Source organism: Podarcis liolepis (assembly GCF_965112155.1).
Source record: "Podarcis liolepis genome assembly, chromosome: 6".
Classification (NCBI taxonomy): Eukaryota; Metazoa; Chordata; class Lepidosauria; order Squamata; family Lacertidae; genus Podarcis; species Podarcis liolepis.
The window spans coordinates 60,307,836-60,329,198 of NC_139559.1; the positions used below are offsets into that span (position 1 = coordinate 60,307,836).

General features: G+C 40.9%; 1 protein-coding gene and 1 long non-coding RNA gene across 8 annotated transcripts in view; one reads left to right on the forward strand and one right to left on the reverse strand.

Moving 5' to 3' along the window:
- Positions 1 to 330: 330 nt before the first annotated feature.
- On the reverse strand, positions 331 to 21,175 carry LOC310710056. The gene is made up of 2 exons (XR_014527768.1): positions 20,799 to 21,175; positions 331 to 616 (listed from the first exon to the last, which is right to left on the reverse strand). It is a non-coding gene; the product is annotated as an uncharacterized lncRNA (long non-coding RNA).
- The window catches only part of NFIA (nuclear factor I A), a 443,145-nt gene continuing 440,021 nt past the window's right edge, over positions 18,240 to 21,363 (forward strand). The window contains exon 1 of one of the 7 annotated variants that reach the window (XM_083510331.1): positions 18,240 to 18,458. In XM_083510331.1, coding sequence (XP_083366457.1) covers positions 18,363 to 18,458 — 96 coding nt within the window. In that variant the 5' untranslated portion in view covers positions 18,240 to 18,362. The remainder of the gene's footprint in view (positions 18,459 to 21,363) is intronic. The other 6 variants (XM_083510336.1, XM_083510327.1, XM_083510321.1 and 3 more) reach the window with 6 other exon arrangements.

A 21,363-nucleotide genomic window follows, 5' to 3' on the forward strand; every position in this document is an offset into this window, starting at 1 on the left:
CCTGAAGTTGTTAGAAACGGCAAGGTTGCATTCAGAAAAACAAGACGCTGAGTTTGGAACCCCTGCCCTAAAGCAGGCCAAACCCTAAGCTGGTAGCGTCAGCATCTGCTGCAGTTCAATCAAGGAAGAAAACCAAACAGCAAGTGGTAAAAAAAAATATGCAAGGGCTTTTGTAAATGTACAGTGCATCCTATATATATGTCTGCTCTCAGAAGTAAGCCCTGTTGATTTTAATTGGACTTACTCCCAGGAAAATGAGTATTGGATTACAACCTTGGTATCGTTTTTCTTTTATTTCTTCCCTCCTCCCCTAAGAATCTTGACTACAAATAAGATTCTTTGTTTTTATTGACTAAGGGAATGTTCCTGTGCCTGCCTGAGCTTGGCTTTCATGCCACAAGTCTGCTTGCTCTTGTTGGCCAGGAGCCTCAGCTTGGCTAATCTTTCTGGAATCAAGCTTTGGCCTGTGATGAAGCTGTGATCCCATGCCCAGCTCATACACTCTCCGTGTGGCAGAGCTGCCACTTCCCAGGAGCTGGATCCCCAGCCAGGCTGATAATGTCCACAGGATGGAATCAGGCGGATGCAGCCCCGCCACCAGTCTCCGAGGACGCGTCTAAACATGGGGAGAAATTCAATTCAGATCGCATTCAAAAGCAAACACACTTTCCAAAACAAGGAGCGAACCAGAAAACAGCTATCCTTCAGAAATCACACCTCTCCACATTTTTTAGTGCCAAGGACCACGGAGAAAAATGAATATGCAAGAGTAACGTGTTTGTATAACTGCATGTATATATATTATGAAAATAGCATTTAAAAATAAATTATATTAGAGGGGAAATGCTTGGTGAAAATCTGTATATTAGGCAAAATTGCATACAAAAAAAGGTGTATATTTGGAGAAATTTACACTAAAAGGATGGTGAATTTTCACGAGGACTTTTTCTAAGGAAAAAATGCAAACTGATGTGGAAATGTGAAGAACAAAAATTACAATTGGAATTGTGTGTTGGGGAGTGATCATTGCAAGCAGCACCTATGTGATTCACTCATGTATTGTGATCTTGGCCTCTAAATGTTATGAGACTGGGATGGAATGCAGCCACAGCGAGGACCCAAATACACATGCCATTAACAATGTGACTAGTGTTGAACATTAAAAAAAAAAATTCCAGGTGCACTGCTGGGGGGGTGTGATGATCAAGTTCACTGCATAGAGGGAAGTGAAAGTTAAGTCTCCCTCCACATCTGCAGTCTCTATTAAACTCATCACACACATACACACGCCCACCCTGCATGGGATTTAATATTAGAGTGGGGAAACTCCTGTCTGCACATATGGGAGGTGTTTTTATTTTTATTTTCTTAAAGCTAGTTGTGCCTTGGGGGTGGCTGGATGTCAAGGAGATTGTGGCTGGGGAAGGAAGACTTAAATCTTTCCACACCATACCGTATGATCTCCACCCATGCTTGGTAGTTCATTTTGTAAAGCACACGCAGTTTCAACCTCACTTGTAGTTTTGCCCTGAGCCAACCACTGGACTCTGGTTATGTATAAAAGTAGCCAAAGTCTGCTCCCATAAGATTCTCCTCCTGGGAAGATTCTAGCGGGGTGGGGAAGTCCTCTGTGAAGAAGAACTGTGAGAAGCCTGGAACATAACAGAATCCTGGAAAATTCCTCTGTGTAGACTTGTACCCAGCGCACACCAGTTGTGTGATTACTGCAGCCTGCTCTTTGTGGCCTAGTAGAGATCTGTCCAGGGATTAGCAAATGCTCTTAAAGTGTGTTTTGCAGAGGCAAGTTGCACTGAGAACAATCCCATGTGCTGCACGTGCCCTTAGGACACATCTGCCCTGCAGGATGTGCCGGTTATATTTCATGCAGCTTTCATTCTCTTCGTCTATACAGAACATTTGCATTTTCCACATTCCTGTGCCACATTGTTCTGCTTTTATTTCATCTTATCTCCACAGTGTTTGAGGTTTTTTCTCAGGTATCCAAATATGATCAGCTCCACTGACACATGGTGGGTTACAAAGGGTGAGTGTGTCAAGTCTCCATCCACATATTTGGGGAACAATGATTGTTTGCTTCTTCATCATGTTTTGCAATACACACAGTAAATAATAAAATCAACAAAATCTAAAAGACTCCTCCAACGACGTATTTAAAAGGGACAAGGTCTACCTACCCTGTCTAACGGGCAAGCACAACAAAGCCCACTGACATCTCTAACTACCCTCCCAATTGCAAAGCGTAAGCCTCTGGAGGTAGGAATGTTTTTGCCTGTTGTTTAAAAGCAGGAAGAGATGGCGCCAGACATGCTTCTTTGGGGCAGGCATCCCGCAAACTGGGAGCCACCACTGAAAATAGAGAGAGAGAGTTTTGGATTTGATATCCCACTTTATCACTACCCGAAGGAGTCGCAAAGCGGCTAACATTCTCCTTTCCCTTCCTCCCCCACAACAAACATTCTGTGAGGTGAGTGGGGCTGAGAGACTTCAAAGAAGTGTGACTGGCCCAAGATCACCCAGCAGCTGCATGTGGAGGAGCGGAGACGCGAACCCGGTTCCCCAGATTACGAGTGTATCGCTCTTAACCACTACACCACACTGGCTCTCAATAATCCCTTTTGATCAGAATAGTAGTGGTTACAGTGTATTATTATGTGTTCAATGAGCGCATACAGATGGGGAAGCGTGAGAGGGACTTGAGAGCATGCATGCCAGCCCCACATCCCTATACCACCTGTGCCATCTTGATACAGCGTTCCCCATAATGCAAAATCTTCTAGCCATGCATCATATGACACATTAGGGACAACTCCCTAATACAGCTGGCAACTTTTTTATTTTCTTTCAGAGGGCAAAGAGGACTCTTGTGCCTGTTTAACAGCCACGAGGCAAGCAGAACTTGAACAGATGCACATTTCCCTCTTCGCTGCATAAACAGGCTGAGAGGTACACGCCCACTGAATTTCTGCCTGTTGTGCATATTGGCCTACTGAGAAGCATCATCCTGTTGAATTTTTGCCTCCTGTGCATCTGCTAGGGGAATAAGAGCCCAGCCCAGGAAAATAATGACAGTCCTTGAAGACTAAGTTATATCAATTTTCGGCTCGAATCTCTTTTAATTATACCTCAATACCACATTTATTTAGAGTTTGGTCCTGCTAGCACATTAGTTGATTTAATGCACACCACACTAAGGATTCAAAGTGATGAAAAGAGAACGACTCACATTATGCCTGAAAAAGATTGGGCCCTAAGGCATTAGAAGTAGCACTTTGCTTGTAATTGAGTTGGCTGTCACTTAGGGTTTTGGTTACTCAAAGCCCTTCTTAAAACACCATTCTAATCAAACATTTGCTTAGAGGTAATCACACATGTGCTTTGTTGAATTGGGACCATACCGAGAGATGGTGGAGGAGAAGGAGAGAATAGACCTAAACTGCTAACAAACATTTAATTGTTGAGCCACCTAAAGACGTAATTAAATGCCCTTTTACACTAATTTCAAGACTGCTATACCAGTCTTCTATAGCCAGGACAATCTAATAAGTTTCAGAGGCCCCAGCAAAAGCATTTTAAGCATGAACTCGTATGGCATGGAAAACTTTGCACATATAGCTCATAAGCAAGGTTCCCAGGAACTAAGCAACACTCCTGTACAGATCACTGCAAAGCAAGACACAGAAATTAAGGTGGCACAACTTTTCATATCAATATGGGTCCATGCCTGAACCAAATTTCTGCATTCAGATTTATGTTAGATAAGTAACTGGATGTGACCGGTTTTTGACCTTTTATGTTTACTCACTTAAACAAGTGGTGGTTTCTTCTCTCTTCTTCATTTTAGTGCCCCCCCAATAACTTTTTTAGCCTGCAGTCCTAGCCATACCAACCTGAGAGCAACTCCCATTGAACTCACTGGCACTTACAGCCAAGTAGCCACATGTAGACTTGCTCTGTGAGACTCTTTTGCCAGCCTGCATGTGAGATGAGGGATCTTTCAAAAAAAAAGTTGATTGCACTATAGGAAATCCTGCAGGTGTGTTCAGACTCTGGCTCCCTCCAGTCCCAGCCCAGTTGCCAGGCATGATGGGGATGGCAGTCCAGCAACATCTTCCAGACACCATGTTGGCTAGACCTTCCCTATCCCTACCACTCTCTGTTACAGTTACCATCTTTTTTTAAAGTGGTCCTGGTCCTCTGCAGTTAGCAGCATCCTGGCACTCAAAAATAACTTCCCCCGTACCTCATCTGCATGCTGTGGAAAGTTTTACTAGTTGAAACTTAGCTCGCCACATGACAGTTATAGGAAAAGACTTCCTTCTATGTATTGTATTGGTACCGTTTCCTACATATAAGAGGAAGGGCCATAGCATTGTGGCAGGACATCTGCTTCTCATACAGAAAGTCCCAGGCAATCCCCAGGACTGGGAGAGATTCTAGTCTGAACATCTGAAAAGCCACTACAAGTCAGTGCAGGCATTGCTGAACTGGATAAACCAACGGTCTTCTTCAATATAAGGCAACTTTCTGTATTTGTTCCTGTCAGGGAACTGCCATCGGTGCAGGAGGGAGAGAGGAAAAGCCGGATGGATTACAGAGAGCCCCCAAAGGTCGTGGAAAGCAGCTCCTCCTTGGCGGGGGAGAGTAACCACGCCTCCAGTGGAGAGGAGCTGTAGGGTTTGGAGGAGGCGAGGCGTTGCCAGGACACCTTGCCTGGGCAAAGTGGGGAGGGGGGAGGTCCACCGTTACTTGCGCAGTAAGGTTCTGCGCAGAGAGGGGAGGCGCAGACTGGGCATTAAGAAATTACTTTGCTGGGGAAAGTTTAAGCCCCACCCACTCACAGATTCTGCCAGTGAATGAGTCAGCCAAGGGAGAGTGGCGCTCCAGACAGATAAAGTTTATTTTTGCAGCAAAAGCAAGGCTTCACAGCCGAGCAGAGAGGTATTTGCCTGCTTGCTCTCGGGCAACCCCTTGGAAACATAACAGTTCCTATTTCACAAGACCTCCTTTCTTTGCTTTGACTGTGCTCTGATGCAAGAAAGCCAGCAGGCAAAGCTTTTCTTGTTATAGTAATCAAACTATCTATTTAATGTCTGTGTGCAAGGATGTTCTTAGAGGCAGAGGAGAATGGCAGCTTTGAAAACTGCCCTGTGATCCTTGGTGGAAGGGCGGTATAGAAATGTAATAAATAAAAATAAATTAAAGGTGGTCTCACGTGCAAATACACAACTTTCTGTCTACCTTGCCTGTTTTCCAAGCCTCTCTTCATCTTCTATCCTGCCGCCACCCTTTCACAACCCTTCAGTGGGCAAGGAAATTCCTCAAACTCACAGATGCAAACTGTGTACTGCTTTAGTTTCGGTGGTGTTTCCAAGCTGATTATTTGACTAAGCAGCTCTTGCTGCTTAGGAGCACTTTCTAGATGAGTACAGCAGGTGGCAGTGCCTATGCTACGTGCCACTGAGAAAACTTTGAGAGAGAACAACAAAGGGCATCCCTCTCGCTCCGTCTGTGGAGCCAGTGTGGAAAATGCAAGCTCAGTGGTAGAGTGCATGGCTTGCGTGCAAAAGGTCCCAGATTCCATCCCAGGCAGGGATGAGAAAGACTCCTGCCAGAACCTCTGGAGGTGCTGCAAGCCATTGTCAACAATACTGAGCTAGATGAAGAAATGGTCTGACATCATCATCATCAACAACATTTTTTATTTGTATGCCGCCTTTCCATAGTTAAAACAATGCTCAAGGCGGCTTACAACATGACAGGATTTACATAATTACCAACATAACAAAAGTCATAAACAATAAATAAAACACATCAAAAAATACACAACCGAATGGAAAACAATTTACACATAAATCATAAAATCTAAAACTTAGAATACAGTATTAATATTAGTGATATTACAATTTAAAATGACATAGATAAAAAAATAAAAGCAATTTGTTTAAAAAAAATAAATAATGGAGCCCTCTCTGCCCAACAGCAGCAGCAGCAGCAGACCTTTATGGAGCCTGTCAGGTCCCGCCCCAAGCCAGGTGGAGGGAAGCAGGGTAGGGCCCTTCAGGCTCCCAGCAGGTCAGTCCAAAGCATCTTCCTGCATTTGTATTATAGTGGATTATAGCAAAATAGGAGAAACCTACACCCTTATAGCACAAAATTGGGTTCATACATAGAAAGAAACTTTAAGAGGCAGAAGCATTCCTGATATTTTCAAAATGCAAAAGGGTGGTCAAACTTGTACTTAGTTTGGGGATGGGTTAGTTATAAATAATGTGACATTTATTTAAAAGTGGGAGTGCTCTTCAATAAGTTCACAGCATGCAGGATTTTCAGAGAGGGAAAATGCTGGAGAGCTTGCTCCTAAGACTCAGCAGGACAGGTGTTCCTGCAAGGCAGCTATACGAATTGTTTCAAAACTAATGTGATCCTTGACTTCATTAACAAAAGCTTAGTGCCCCGATAAGAAGTAGCAAGACCTGTTCAAACAGTTGCCTAAACCAAAGGTGAGGAAACCTTGCAGCCAGGCAGCCCAAGATATTCATAAGTTTGACAGGTGAGTGGGGTCACCCACCTGACATCAAAACAAAGACTGGGATCCATTTTGGGCAGACTGGCTGAAGGCTGGCTGGGAGAGATGCCTTTGACTCCATGGCTGCACTGCTGTGAGGTACAAGTCCCTCCTGAAATGACCATGCTGTAAGATCTGGAGTCCCTCCATGCAGACTGAAGGTGTGAATAGGTGAAATAAATCAAACCTCTTAAACTATGACAATCTCCACTGTGTCTTCAATTCTCCAAAGGTGCACAAGCCCTGGGTGAGCACCTGGAACCCCCTGGTAGAGGGTGGGAGTGGCACCCAACTTTTGTAACACTATTTTGTCTAACTCTAAACAACTGAGGAAAATTCCTAATGATAAGAGCTGTTCAAAGGTGGGATAAACTTCCTCAGGAGGTTCTGGGATCTCCTTTTTTTATAAATGATATTTATTAAAGTTTCAGAAAAGATTACAAAAATAAGAAAAGGAAAAAAGAAAGAAAAGAAAAAGTACAAAATACAGAAAAATAAAAACACTTAAAAACAAATCAATCTTTCCATGTCTTGTCTTTCGTTTACTTGTTTCCCTGACCTCCTCACACCTCCCTTTTTTGTATTCCAGCTCAATTAGTTAATTCAGCAAATCCTTTCCCTCTTTGTTTTTATCTTAATCCTTTAACTTAATATATTATAACTTTAAATTCTCACCTGTTAACAATCCATTTTTACATACTCCTTTGAAACATTGCTGCTAAAACCACTTAACTTCATTCCAACATCATACTAACATTCATTAATTTTGCAGTATTTCTGTAAATAATCTTTAAATTTCTTCCAATCTTCTTCCACCGACTCTTCTCCCTGGTCTCGGATTCTGCCAGTCATTTCTGGCAGTTCCATGTAGTCCATCACCTTCATCTGCCATTCTTCCAGGGTGGATAAATCTTGTGTCTTCCAGCACTTTGCAATAAGTATTCTTGCTGCTGTTGTAGCATACATAAAGAAGGTTCTATCCTTCTTTGGCACCAATTGGCCAACCATGCCCAGGAGAAAGGTCTCTGGTTTCTTCCGAAAGGTATATTTAAATACCTTTTTCATTTCATTATAGATCATCTCCCAGAAAGCCTTAATCCTTGGGCACGTCCACCAAAGGTGAAAGAATGTACCTTCAGTTTCTTTACATTTCCAGCATTTATTATCGGGCAAATGATAGATTTTTGCAAGCTTGACTGGTGTCATGTACCACCTGTATATAATTTTCATAATATTCTCTCTTAAGGCATTACATACCGTAAACTTCATACCTGTGGTCCATAACTGTTCCCAGTCAGCCATCATTATGTTATGTCCAACATCTTGTGCCCATTTAATCATAGCAGATTTCACCATTTCATCCTGAGTATTCCATTTCAACAGCAAGTTATACATCCTTGACAAAATCTTGGTTTTGGGTTCTAACAGTTCTGTTTCCAATTTTGATTTTTCCACCTGGAAGCCAATTTTCTTGTCCAAATTATATGCCTCCATTATCTGATAATAATGAAGCCAATCTCGCGCTTTATTTTTTAATTTTTCAAAACTCTGCAATTTCAATCTGTCTCCCTCTTGTTCCAGAATTTCCCAATATTTCAGCCATTTGGCCTCCATATTGAGCTTTTTTTGAGCCTTTGCTTCCATTGGTGACAACCACCTTGGGGTTTTATTTTCGAATAAGTCCTTATATCTTATCCAGACATTAAACAATGCTTTCCTGACAATATGGTTTTTAAATGTTTTATGTGCTTTGACCTTATCATACCATAAATATGCATGCCATCCAAATACATTATTAAAGCCTTCTAAGTCCAAAATGTCTGTGTTTTCAAGAAGCAGCCATTCTTTCAGCCAGCAAAAAGCTGCTGATTCATAATAAAGTCTAAGGTCTGGCAGGGCAAATCCACCTCTTTCCTTTGCATCCATTAGTATTTTAAATTTTATTCTAGGCTTCTTGCCCTGCCAGACAAATCTGGAAATATCTCTCTGCCACTTATTGAAACAGTCCATTTTGTCCAAAATTTACAATGTTTGAAACAGAAACAACATTCTAGGCAATACATTCATTTTTATCGCAGCAATACGGCCTAGCAGTGAAAGCTTCAAATTTGACCAGATTTCTAGATCTTTTTCCACTTCAGTCCAGCATTTTTCATAATTGTCTTTAAATAGGTTCCCATTTTTAGCTGTCATATTAATCCCCAGGTATTTCACTTTCTTAACCACTGTTAAACCTGTCTCATTCTAAAACCTGGAGGTTCTGGGATCTCCTTTGCTGAATGTATTAACGCTCTAGGTTATGTTTCATCTTCCAGGACTACTGCAGTTGCAAGGTTCCTGCACTTAGCAGGGCGTTGGACTGAATATGACCCGGAGAAGCTATAGTTGAAAGAACTTCCCTTTCTCTCTTCTGTGCTGTTCCTATTTCTATTCAGCTTCTACCACCCGCACTTCCTGTGTTTGTCTGTGCATCAGGACATGTGCATTATGAGGGGGAAAGGGGTCTAGTAACAACTGTCAACACTCTTTACATGCCCCATTTCTCAGGATTCTTTGAGGGAAGCCATGACTGTTTAAAGTGGCATGATACTGCTTTCAATATATAGTATAAGGTAAAGGGACCCCTGACCATTAGGTCCCATCGTGGCCGACTCTGGGGTTGTAGCGCTCTTCGTGTTTTATTGGCCGAGGGAGCCGGCGTACAGCTTCCAGGTCATGTGGCCAGCATAACTAAGCCGCTTCTGGCGAACCAGAGCAGTGCACAGAAACGCCATTTACCTTCCTGCCAGAGCGGTACCTATTTATCTACTTGCACTTGACGTGCTTTCGAACTGCTAGGTTGGCAGGAGGAGGGACCGAGCAACGGGCGCTCACCCTGTCGTGGGGATTCGAACCGCTGACCTTCTGATCGGCAAGCCCTAGGCTCTGTGGTTTAACCCACAACGCCACCCGCATCCCATATATAGTAGAGATGAGGCCCAAATGCAGCAAAACAAAAAAACATAGTGAAAAGCAGTTTGGTGGTTTACCATTGCATTTATATAATAAATGTCCAGCATGCCTATTTTAGATTCTGTGTTATGATCTACCATATTTACTTGGGTGGCCAGGTTATGACTATGTGCTATATAAAAGACATCACTGAGTTTTGAGCTTGTGTTGGACATGGTTAGTTTTCTTTATCATGGGAGGAAGGAGTGGGGTTGTTCTAAAACTTCTCAGGAAGTTTAACTTGGGCTAGAAAAAATAAATAAATAAAAAGAATTGAGGACTGTGGTATATTTATTAATCATACTGAAGAAAATACTTATTTCCATAATGCATTGCAAAGTATGGATTGTTCTAAATTTACATGGCTAATTAGTCAAAATAAGAACGTACCTGGGATGTGAACTCTTCCTTGGAGCCCATGCACAGTTTTGGAAAATTCAGGGGGTTTGATTCAATTACACCAGCATAGTTCCTTAAGAGACCTAATCAGAAAAACCTGTCTTCAGTTGCACAATGCTAGCGTGCATATTCAACACAAGACCAAAGACATGTGATTGGATGGGCCTTTAATTTGAGCAAGGATCCAAAAATAGCTGGTGGGATTTTTTTTTTGCCCTTGGATTTTCTCCCACAGGCAATGCACCGTTGAATGTACTGCTTCATCCCATTGTGATTTTGTTTCCCTTCCAAGCTGGAAGACTTGGTCACTTTAGGCATGTTCTGCTGGATCAGAAGAAACTTATCTCAGCTGCCTTCCATGCTACCGAAGGGGATTATGTCACCCTAATTCCCATCCCTCCACCCTATATAGTGAAACAAACAAACAAAAATCAACAGTGTTGAGCAGGTCTCTGCCACAAAGGGGAATGGAAACCTGGTCAAAGCTTTTGCTCTGATTTTGTGTGAAGCATTGTTTGTGCTTGCAGCTAGCATGTTGTTGTTGTTGTTGTTATACCACCCTTCATCAAAAGATCTCAGGGAGGTTCACAAGATATAGGGGCCTTAGACTCCAAAGATATTGGGTGCTCCAGCATCTTTTTCAAAAAATACCTCTCATGATCTGGTGGATGCTATCTATGGCTGATCGTTGGTGCACATGGTTTGATCCTGCCTGGTAGTAGCTCCTTTCTGTTTAGATGTTATCACCTGCACTAATATGGTCCTTGAAGTATCCTTAAGATTTGCAGATGGACAATACTGGAAGGACAGTTCAGTGCATCCAGTAGTACCACAGGCCAAAGGACTGAAGGATCTCTTGGTGTGTAACTATGGCAGACAGTGGCAGAAAAGAATATAGCCATTTCATCTTCATATACTGACTGATTTGTCTGCATAGCAGGCAGATGTGTTGTTTTTGTTTTATTCAGGTATCACACCATCCACGAAAGAATGCGACAGTGAGTTTCTTTCAATAATAAATATCTATTTTTACTTAATCAGTTTGTATTTATTTATTCTTTGAAATGGGAAATTGGAAGGAGAAATAATGGATTTGTCTTGCAACAAATTCTGTATTAGCAATTTCCCTGCATTTGCCCATTAAAAGCTGCAGCAGCAACTGTGAGGCACAGGGCATATAGATCTTCCATAGAACTTCACTGAGCATTTGCAGAAAAGGTGTGTGGGTCTGCTTCGAGCATGCCCCTCCTCAAGCTTAAATTGAGAATATTTTTAATGCAGAGGGATGGAGGGGAATGTTGTCACTATGATTTTGAGCTTGCTGTTTTGTGAATTTGCCATTTCATTTCAAAAATGAAAAGTTTGGGCTTTATGCCTTTCTGGCTATGACTCTACATCCTTCCCCAAACTTAGAAGATATTCTCCCTAACCGCAGACATAACAGAAGCTGATTATATTAAGTCTGGTGTGCTGTACTCTGCACGTGAACAGAGATGGTTACTTCACATGTTTGGAAATTAGCTGTGCATTGCATGTTCTGTTTTGCTCTAATGTGTCCTGGACTCCTGACTCGAATGAAACAATCATTTAGAACTCTGCCATGGAGAGGGAACTCATAATGGGTGGGATAACAGGTTATTTTGTATTCATCCATGCATTGACAATAGGGACATAGGAATGGTGCATCTCTACCCTACTCCAAGATCTCACTACTACAGACTCAGATTAGAAACTTGAACCTTGAAGAAGGAATCTACACAAATACACACAAACAATTAATATGGAATTCCCCACCGGCTGTAATTTTCTAGGGACTGCTTAAAAAAGAAATCAGGACAATCAAGTGATTATGCTAATTCATGGGACATAAACTTATCAGTGGCTCTTAGTAATGGTTAGTAACTGGTGGAATTATCCCACCAGAAATCATAATTGTCTAATCGTGTTACAAAAGACGTGTAACAATCTAAGGTGAGCGTTCTCCATTATTTGGGGATACTGTAGTTTATACAATCATTTGCGCATCAACAGAGTGCATCTCTAAAATGTGTAATGTGTAGTATGGCATCCCAATGTCAAGATGGGTGTCCCAGAGTCATGTATCACCCTCTCTATGACTGGCTATTTTCATGGGTCCTGTGTTTACAGTTAGGTTGACATGGGACCAAAGGAAGTGGTTGTGGCACAAGCAGACACAGATGAATAGGCAGCAGAAATACACAAGAGGATACCTAGCAGAACTCAGGCAGCTCTTCTTAAGGATGGTGTTATTAAAAGATTTCAGATCCAAATTTTTAAACAGACTGCCTCAGCAAACTAAAGGGTTAAAGGTAAAGGATCCCTGACCATTAGGTCCAGTCATGACCAACTCTGGGGTTGCGATGCTCATCTCGCTTTATTGGACGAGGGAGTCGGTGTACAGCTTCCGGGTCATGTGGCCAGCATGACTAAGCGACTTCTGGCGAACCAGAGCAGCGCACGGAAACGCCTTTTACCTTCCCGCTGGAGTGGTAGCTATTAATCTACTTGCACTTTGACGTGCTTTCAAACTGCTAGGTTGGCAGGAGCAGGGACCGAGCTCACCCTGTCACAGGGATTCGAACCACCAACCTTCTGATCAGCAAGCCCTAGGCTCTGTGGTTTAGACCACAGTGCCACCTGCGTCCCAAAAACTAAAGGGTTAAAACACAGTGATTCCATGAGGATATGAATGCCAATTGGGACATTTCGAGTTCGTTAAACAAGTAAAAGGTTGCAGCAATCAACATCTGAGCACAAGCAAAGATGACTGAGTTTGAATGTTTAGTTCTGCCAAATTTGTATGCACAGAAAACAGAAATTAACATAAAAAAATCTGTCTGAATTGTGATAATATTAAAGAATGTTAGTTAATTCAATGTGTACATCTGGGCATTGAGGAACCTCAAAGATATAGCCTACAATGTCAGAACTGGTCCTTTATTGTCGTGGCATCAATCCTTTCGAACTCCCTCCCATTACATACCAGACAGGCACCATCTCTGTTGTCTTTTGGGTGCCTGTTGAAAACATTCCTCTTTCAACAAGCCTTCAAAGTGAAGATTCTTACCCTAGTTACTATGTGTATTGAATCTGAAATAGTTTGATGTCATTTATTTTATTTTATTTATTACATTTCCTTCAAGGAAAGAAACTGTGACTGCCCAAGAGCGCCCTGTCTCTGAGCTTCATGGCTGGCAGAGTGGGGATTTGCACTCTGGTTTCCCAGTTCATAGTCATACACTCTAACCACTACACCACGTGGACTTTTTTAATATAGATGCAATTGTTTTCTATATGTTTTTATTGTACTGTATTGTGGAATCGCTTGCTGAGATGCTTCCTAGAAAGCAATTAATGAATGAAATAATTAAATGAATACTACCAAATGCCTAATTTCGATTTTCGGCATCATCTCTCGTCATGATGGCTATATGTGTCCTCTGGGATCAGAGGTGGAATGCCTCTGAACACCAGTCGCTGGGGAACAGCAGAAAAGGGCTACTGTGTTCATGTCCTGCTTTGTGAGCTTTCTAGAGAGAAGAAGAAGAAGAGTTTGGCTTTGATATCCCGCTTTATCACTACCCGAAGGAGTCTCAAAGCGGCTAACATTCTCCTTTCCCTTCCTCCCTCACGACAAACATTCTGTGAGGTGAGTGAGGCTGAGGGACTTCAAAGAAGTGTGACTAGCCCAAGGTCACCCAGCAGCTGCATGTGGAGGAGTGGGGAATCGAACCCAGTTCACCAGATTACGAGTCCACCGCTCTTAACCACTATACCACACTGGCTCTGGAACTGGATGCTGGACTAGACAGAACTTTGGCCTGGTCCAGGAGGGTTCTCCCTATGCTCTTAACAGACCTGCCTACATTTCATTTCGTGCTAGATGTTTTATCCTTTACGTGAATGAATGCTGGAACCTTAGGGCAATCTCTCAACACGTGTTCTGTAATTCTGATGTGTATGGGCTGCTTGATTTCTTATTATAACTGCTAGCACAGCTACTACTTTCATACTTAGCAATGTACAGTAGGTGTGCTTAAGTCTTATTTAGAGCACAAAAGTGACACTCTCTGACCGTGAGGCTTAAATCTAAGTAGGCAAATAGGGGAGTGCTTGAAAGAATAGTAACCGAAATAGAGCAGGCAATGGTCCCAGCAGTAAATTTTAAGAAAGTCAACTTTATTTATCTAGGGGGTTTAATGTGCTTTGCAGATACTGTCTTTTGGCATTTCCACTCAAGTTTAGTAAACACTTCACTAATTCTTTCCCTGCCTTCAATATCGGACACATTGTGTTTTGTATAGGAAGTGGTCCACATTCATAACAATCTCCATAGGCAAATGTGTTCTAATTTTCATCCAGCATCTTGCTGAGTAAACATGCATGCTAAAACTGTCATACACATATAATCCTGTGTTAATCAGGAAGACGAAAAGGGGCCAGAGGGACCTGGTTATGCAGGTACAATGTTACATATTTGGGGGGGGGGGGGAATGTTGACGACGATCTCAGTCCGGAGCAGTTTTTCCTACTTTACAGAGAGGTTTAAAGGGAATATGTCTTTGTGGTTTATTAGCTTTCTAATGATATGGTTTTGCATGGGTGTCATTCACATGTCATGTTTTGCAGAACAGTGATTGACAAGAGTTAAATTCAAAACATGTAGTCGTTCTCTAGTGTGGGGGTTTATTATTTCCTCCCCCCCCCCCTTTCTGTGATTGAAGGAAAACTGTTTAGATGTTTGTTTCCAAAACGGCATCTGTCAGCAATCAAAGGGGGGGGGGAAATGCATAAAACAAATGCAATTGTTTAGAGTAGCATTTCCTGGATCATGTTAAATGCTTGATTTGCTCCCCATTATGTTCACTAAATAATTTTGTTTTCCACAATAATTGTAATATTTAACATGTTGAATTTAATCTTCTTTCAAGGCTATTAGTAACAGCTCACTTAGAAAAGGAGTAGTTGCTCGACAAGAAAAGATCCGCTGCCACCCACATCATAAAGAAAAATGGTAAAGTTAACTGCACCCTAATTGTTCTGGATCGAAAACACAGTTATTCAACAGCATTGATTCTTTACATCAGACTACTGTACTGTCCAGAATGGAGTGATTTCATGCTGTTTCCACTGCTAAAATGAACTCTATATTCTTTTCCTGTAATCACTTCAAGTGTTTGGCATGTTTTTCATAGCTAAGTTAAAGACAGAGCCAATAATATCAATACTGGGCCCAAAAGACCCTATCCACATAGTGGAAAACAAAGAATTTCCTGCAAACGTTATCAGTCAATATATAATCATACAAGATCACACCAACTTATAGACATACTGGGGAGGGGGGCAGGTTTGATCGTTTATTCGCCTACATTTTTAATAAGAGACAGAAAGCAATGTAGGCTCAGTGCTACTCAATTAATTATCACAAGTGCTGGCTAGTTGTTTCCTGTGAAAGAAAGGGAAGCAGGGAAGGATGAAATTCAATCTCATGTTGGTTAGATGCTGATTGTTGCTTAATCATCTTACTTTATATTTTGCATTACAGTTTTTAAGAGCACCAAGCAGCCTATAGAAGAAAGAACAGGTACTTTTGATGACGCCAGAGTGAACAGACGTGGATATTTCAGCCACCCATCACAAAGGCCACTGTTAACAACATCCATTTTCTTCCTGGATTCTGAGCACAACTTTAAGACTTCCTACACTAGCTAAAGCTACACCTGTAAATGGAGCTGATACTGAACACGGAGAGCATGCTAAAGACAAGTCAAACACCTGCACCACTGATGTGATGATTTTATCATTACACACTTGTATGCATGTGCATTTATGATATACATAAACACATTCATTGGTAAATTTATTGGTAAATTTACCTGGAAATTCTGAAATCTTCTATCTCAAGTGTCTTCTTGAGGATAAGTCAAATGATATTACCCTGGCCATGGCAAAATTTCTCTCAGAGGTTATAAGAAATAGAAGTCAACATGCTCTGGACAAAACATAGTGACTGCCTTGAAATCTTTTCCTTGTATCTCTGCTGCATTTTTTATTTCAAAACTGTTTTTGTGGGTCTTAGGACCGTAATAAAGAATGTGCGTGAACATACAGGGCACACTAAGGACAAGTCAAACACCTGCACCATTGATGTGATGATTTTATCAAATACACACAAACTTGTATGCATGTACATTTAGGATATACATAAATACGTTTATCTGTGCGCACACCACATGTAGAAAGAAAAGGAAATCTCACTCAGAAGTGCATACGTACACATATAATTTTATTCTGTCCATGCATATTTATACAAATCTTATCTGACATCTCCTGATATGCACATGCATGCGTGCGCGCGCGCGCACACACACACACACATTGTATAACAAAATTCCTCAGTGCTGTTAGAGCTGAGTAAAAACTACTTCCAACCCATAATTAATAACTGTCATGCAGGTGGGAAAGTTAGAAAAGTCTGCGTTTTCAGGAAGCTAAACTATGGAATTCTTATTAATAGGCAAAATATTTCTCCATCATTTCAAAATCAATTTTGAACAATTTTACACCGATGAAGTGCATTTTAATGAAGCTTAGCTACCAAACTCTTATTATTCCACAAAAATTATCAAAACTATTTTCCAGCAAGGGGGAGAAATTTCAGCCATTGAAAAATATGACCACCAATCTGCTAAAATTAAATATTTGAATGAAATCTATTGATTGACTCGCAAAATGAAACACTCTATTGTTGGTTCAGATGTTCATTCATGTGTCACTGAAGGAAATATCTTCATAAAGTAGGTTTGGATCCTGCATTTCCAGATCCCTTCTTCAAGAATACAAGTAACAGGTAAAAGTACTTATATTAATACACATGTGTGAGCTTCATGGCAATAACATGTGTCACTTACTAGGAAACACACCTCATAGAACTTAGAAAGACTTCCTTTCAAGTAAACATGAACAGGATTGGCTGCCAATAAACCAAAAAAACAGAGGATACAAATTATATAGTTGAGTTTTCATTTTAGTTCAAAGTGTTCCACAGATTATGCAACTTGGTGCATAACATCGCAGAATTGGTCTTCTACTTTTGTGCTATGGCATGACTTTTGTTGAACAGGAGATGTATATCAGTGGTGCAGGTGCTACAAATATAAGTGGCAAACATTTGTGAGCTGTAACAAAAATGATGACATACAAAATATGAAATGATTTCCTTCACTGAAGTGACTTTACTGAGATAGATGTATAGCTATATGAATGATAGATAGATAGATATTGTGATGGTTCACTGTAAATTCAGGTCAATGGCATGCCATTTCTTTGTGGTGTAGCCTGAAGTGGAGATATGGCGGGCATGTGGTGATTTTGGATAACTTGGTGTTTTGAATACTCAGCGTATGGAAAATAGGACTCTACGAAATTAAATTTAAAACCTTAAAAGGGAAACGTCTAATTCAAAAGTGCCTTGTCTGGGTATCTGTTTGTAGGCCAATGGATTATTCTGAAACGTTATCAAATACACAATCACACACACACACACACATACACACCCCTGTATAATACTCAGAGGGGTGAAGTCAAATCTTAGATTTCATTTTTACATGAGAGAATTTTTAATTTTCTGAAGAATAAAACTCTTTCTTTAAACTATTTAGACCTGCATTTTGCTTTTATTTCCTGAAATGATTATGTTGTGTGCATAACGTTAAAAAATCACACATCTGAAACCTTCATTCCAGTTTGTTTCTTCTTGGTTATATGTATGGGGAAAGTAGCTGTGATAAACAGATACTGAATCAGACTGCAAATTCTTTTTTCGGGGGGGGGGAGCAGAACCTAAAACATTGCATGATAGTCTCTAAGCAGTTCCATCTGTCAAGCAGAAATTTTAGGCTAATAGCCTGTGGCGATCTTCCTCCGCAGTCCACTACCTGCCTTTGTCCTACTAAGTCTCTATTCATATTTTTTTTTAAGCTGGGGGGGGGGGAGAGAGAGAGAAAAAGGAAAGGGGAAAACCTAGCAGACCAAAATCATCTGAGTGATGAAGCCCTAATTTTATCCGCCTCTCTTTGATGTTAAGCGGTGGGTTCTTACTTTAGAAAAAAAAAGAGGGGGGGAGAGGGAAAGAGAGAGAGAGAAGGAGAGGGAGAGGGAGAGGAGAAGACAGTGCTGGGAGCAGATGACTTTTCATCCCTACTTCACCTTGCCACTGGGTCTGTGAGAGATTGGTTCACTGTCAAGGAGATTTTTTTTTTTTACCCATGATTCCATATGGTATGGACTGGGCTACATGTTGCCCAACATGCCAGTGCAAATGTTTTCTCAATTAGGTGTCTTATCTCCCGTGAGTTAGCATCAGATGAAGCTTGCTGACAGCATAATGGCAGGGAAAACCTCCGACGGATCCATCAAATGGCAGCTCTGCTATGACATCTCGGCCAGAACTTGGTGGATGGTGAGTTGGCAGCACGGCTGCCTTTTTTTTTTTCCTCCCTCCCCTTCCTTTTTCTACTTTCCCTCCCTCTTTGACAAAATGTCCCAGACCTCACATTTATCAAATTAACATTTGATTTTTTTTTTCACACTCTTCACTGGAGTAGCCTTCCACTTGTCCTACTTGTGTGTTTTTCCTCTGTAATAAGAGACTGTTCATGTGCCCTACATTTAAAATTGCTCCCTCCCCTTTCGGTTCTATTTGTTTTAAAATATAAAAGTACATGGATAAGTAGTTTGAAAAGCTTTCTTTTCGAATAACAACTTTTCCTCAACTCCTTTGGGTCCTCGTTGGTGATGTGCTTTGTTGTACTGTGGCATTGCAGATTCTCGTTTTTATGTTTCCCTGTTGGGCATGTGGCTGCTTCTGTCAAATTATTAGAGTTGCTGATTTATAATATTTGCCAGGCAATGTTAACACGTAATGGGCTAAGGAAGTTCAAGAGACATTTCAGGACATGCCTTTTCTAGGAAAACTTTGGTGGTGGTTTTTCTCCCCCTCTCGCATTGCTGTGTATGGATCATGGCATGAATGTCCCATAAGAGGACCTGGTCTAACTTATCCTTTCATAAGGTTCTGTTAGAATTGATTCCTGTCTTGTTAGGATCTGGAGCTGGGTGTTACAGATCCCATTTGAATGTCTTTTGGGTTCAATTAAAAGTTTTAATAAAGTTCCGACAGGCACTCTCAGAATGAGTTAACTCGCATGTCATGGTCACTCGGGCCAGACAACCTTTGACATCTTGAATCTATCAGAGGTACAGTGAGTTAGGAGGATGCACAATAGCCCATTGTGGCAGAAGATGCAAGCCCTGTTGTGTCGAAGAGAGCCCTCAAATCATTACTGCCCTCGTTAGCGTGCTGTCCGTTAGGGATTAATTTGTTAGCAGGGCTTCTTCTTTTCTCTTCTCTTCTCTTTTTTCTTTTTTAAAGTTTTCTGTAATTATTATTCTTGTGGCAAAGCGTGATTTTTTTCCTTCTTTTTTTAAGTGAGAGAATTTTTGCTGCCAGGACAATACACGCATTATGTGCTCCTAGCTGGACCGTGAACCCCTCCGTTTCAGTTCACATAGATATCACGGCTTGTTTTTGTTTTCTGTTTTTAAAAAGGACTGGTGAATGGAATTACAATGAAACTGATCATGCCATTGTTTTGTATGATATGCTGAAACAAGTAAGTGGGAGCAGTGAGGCTTACACGCAGAGACACACACGCACACACAGAGGAAACGTCTCCCAGATCAATTTTGATGTCATTCGGAGAAGTTTAGGATGCCTGTGGACTTGAAAGACATGAAAAAAAGTGCAATATGGAAGGATTTCATTCAGCGACTTGGTGGTATTCATTGCTTGTATCAAAAGGTGTTTGAGCTGTTAGATTTGTTTGAACTTTTCTTCGTTAGAAAGGTTTAACTGGTGGTTGCTAGCTAAATATTACATGCCGATTTGGGTTAATTAGAATAGAGGAAGTCTAACCGCTTCATTCATACCACTGATTTTCCAATTAGACTTTCTGCCAGCAGAAAATGCAGAAGGGATGTTCTTGGATGCTCTGAAATTGTCTATTCATTTGACTGATTAGCTTGTTATATACTGAAATGTGATTATTGATGCAAATCTATTTTCAGGGAATAGCCCTAAACTGTTCTTCTTCAGTACATATATTAGATGCCACACTTATGCTCTTATAAAGCTCCTGTTTTTATTGTCTTGTTCTTATGGTGAGGTGGGGGGACTGTTTATATTTTCCCCAGGAATCTTAAAACATTGTCTCCTTTTGAAAATATATTAAAAGGCTTCATTTTAAAGAAAATGCATTTACTTTGCAGAAGTCTTACTGTTGTGGATATAATATGTAAAAAAAAAAAAATGCTGGAAACATTTAGCAATGCACTTGACAAGAAAATAAACAAGCTTCATAACCAGACAAGCTGTTGTTTAGATGAAACCTTACAGAAAGTTCCTGTAAAACTTTTAACATGCCATATAACTTATTTCCTCAATGTACAGACGCTAAAATCAACCCACTAAAAGTTAGTGGACTACAAGAAAAAGACATTTTTTTATATTAAAAAAAAAAATGAAATGAACCATACAAGGATTTGTACAACAGACATGTCCATTTTCAGACAAGGATTCAATTATTGATACAAAAGTAAGCAGTTTTGATGCACACTCTGTAATATAAAGCATATTTTAGCCCCCAAAACCTCATCACATCTGTTAAGTTCTTTTAATCAAACCTCAGCTACACAATGCATTTTAATATACAAAGACAAAAAAGGAAGCTTTGAAAGTTACCTCATGCATCGTCTGGCTGCACAAAAAATCTCGGCTACTGCCTACTGCTAAACTTCAGTTTGGTACTGCCAGCATACAAAGAGATGAGTGAATGCCCTCTTTCCACCCGCTTGGACTCAGCTGCCAACACTGGGATATGCAATTTTGCTTTTTAATGAGTCGTAAACAATTTATGTGTGTCAATGGAGCGAGTTTGTTTTATTTCGGGGAGCAGGTTCAGAATCGGTTTGAAGTGGCTGCCGTCTTTACTGTATGGAAGTATGCTGTCCAAAATTTAAAGGTTCTGTGTCATTTTGATGAAAAGACCTATTATAATGAAAGAAATGGCTGTATGAAAGGGTGGGCACAGTAATCTCTTAGGCTCGGACTCTCTCTCTCTCTCTCTCCCGCTCTCCCTCTCCCTGGCATGATTTCACTCCAGTCTACAGTGTGTTTGTAGCTAGATAGTTGCTAGAATGGATGTCTAGTGGGGGGATGAAAAGCTTATTTTACTTTTGGACTAAACACTCTGTGTGTAAAAAGAAGAAGAATGAATGAATTTTGGCTTTATAATGCAAACTTCTCA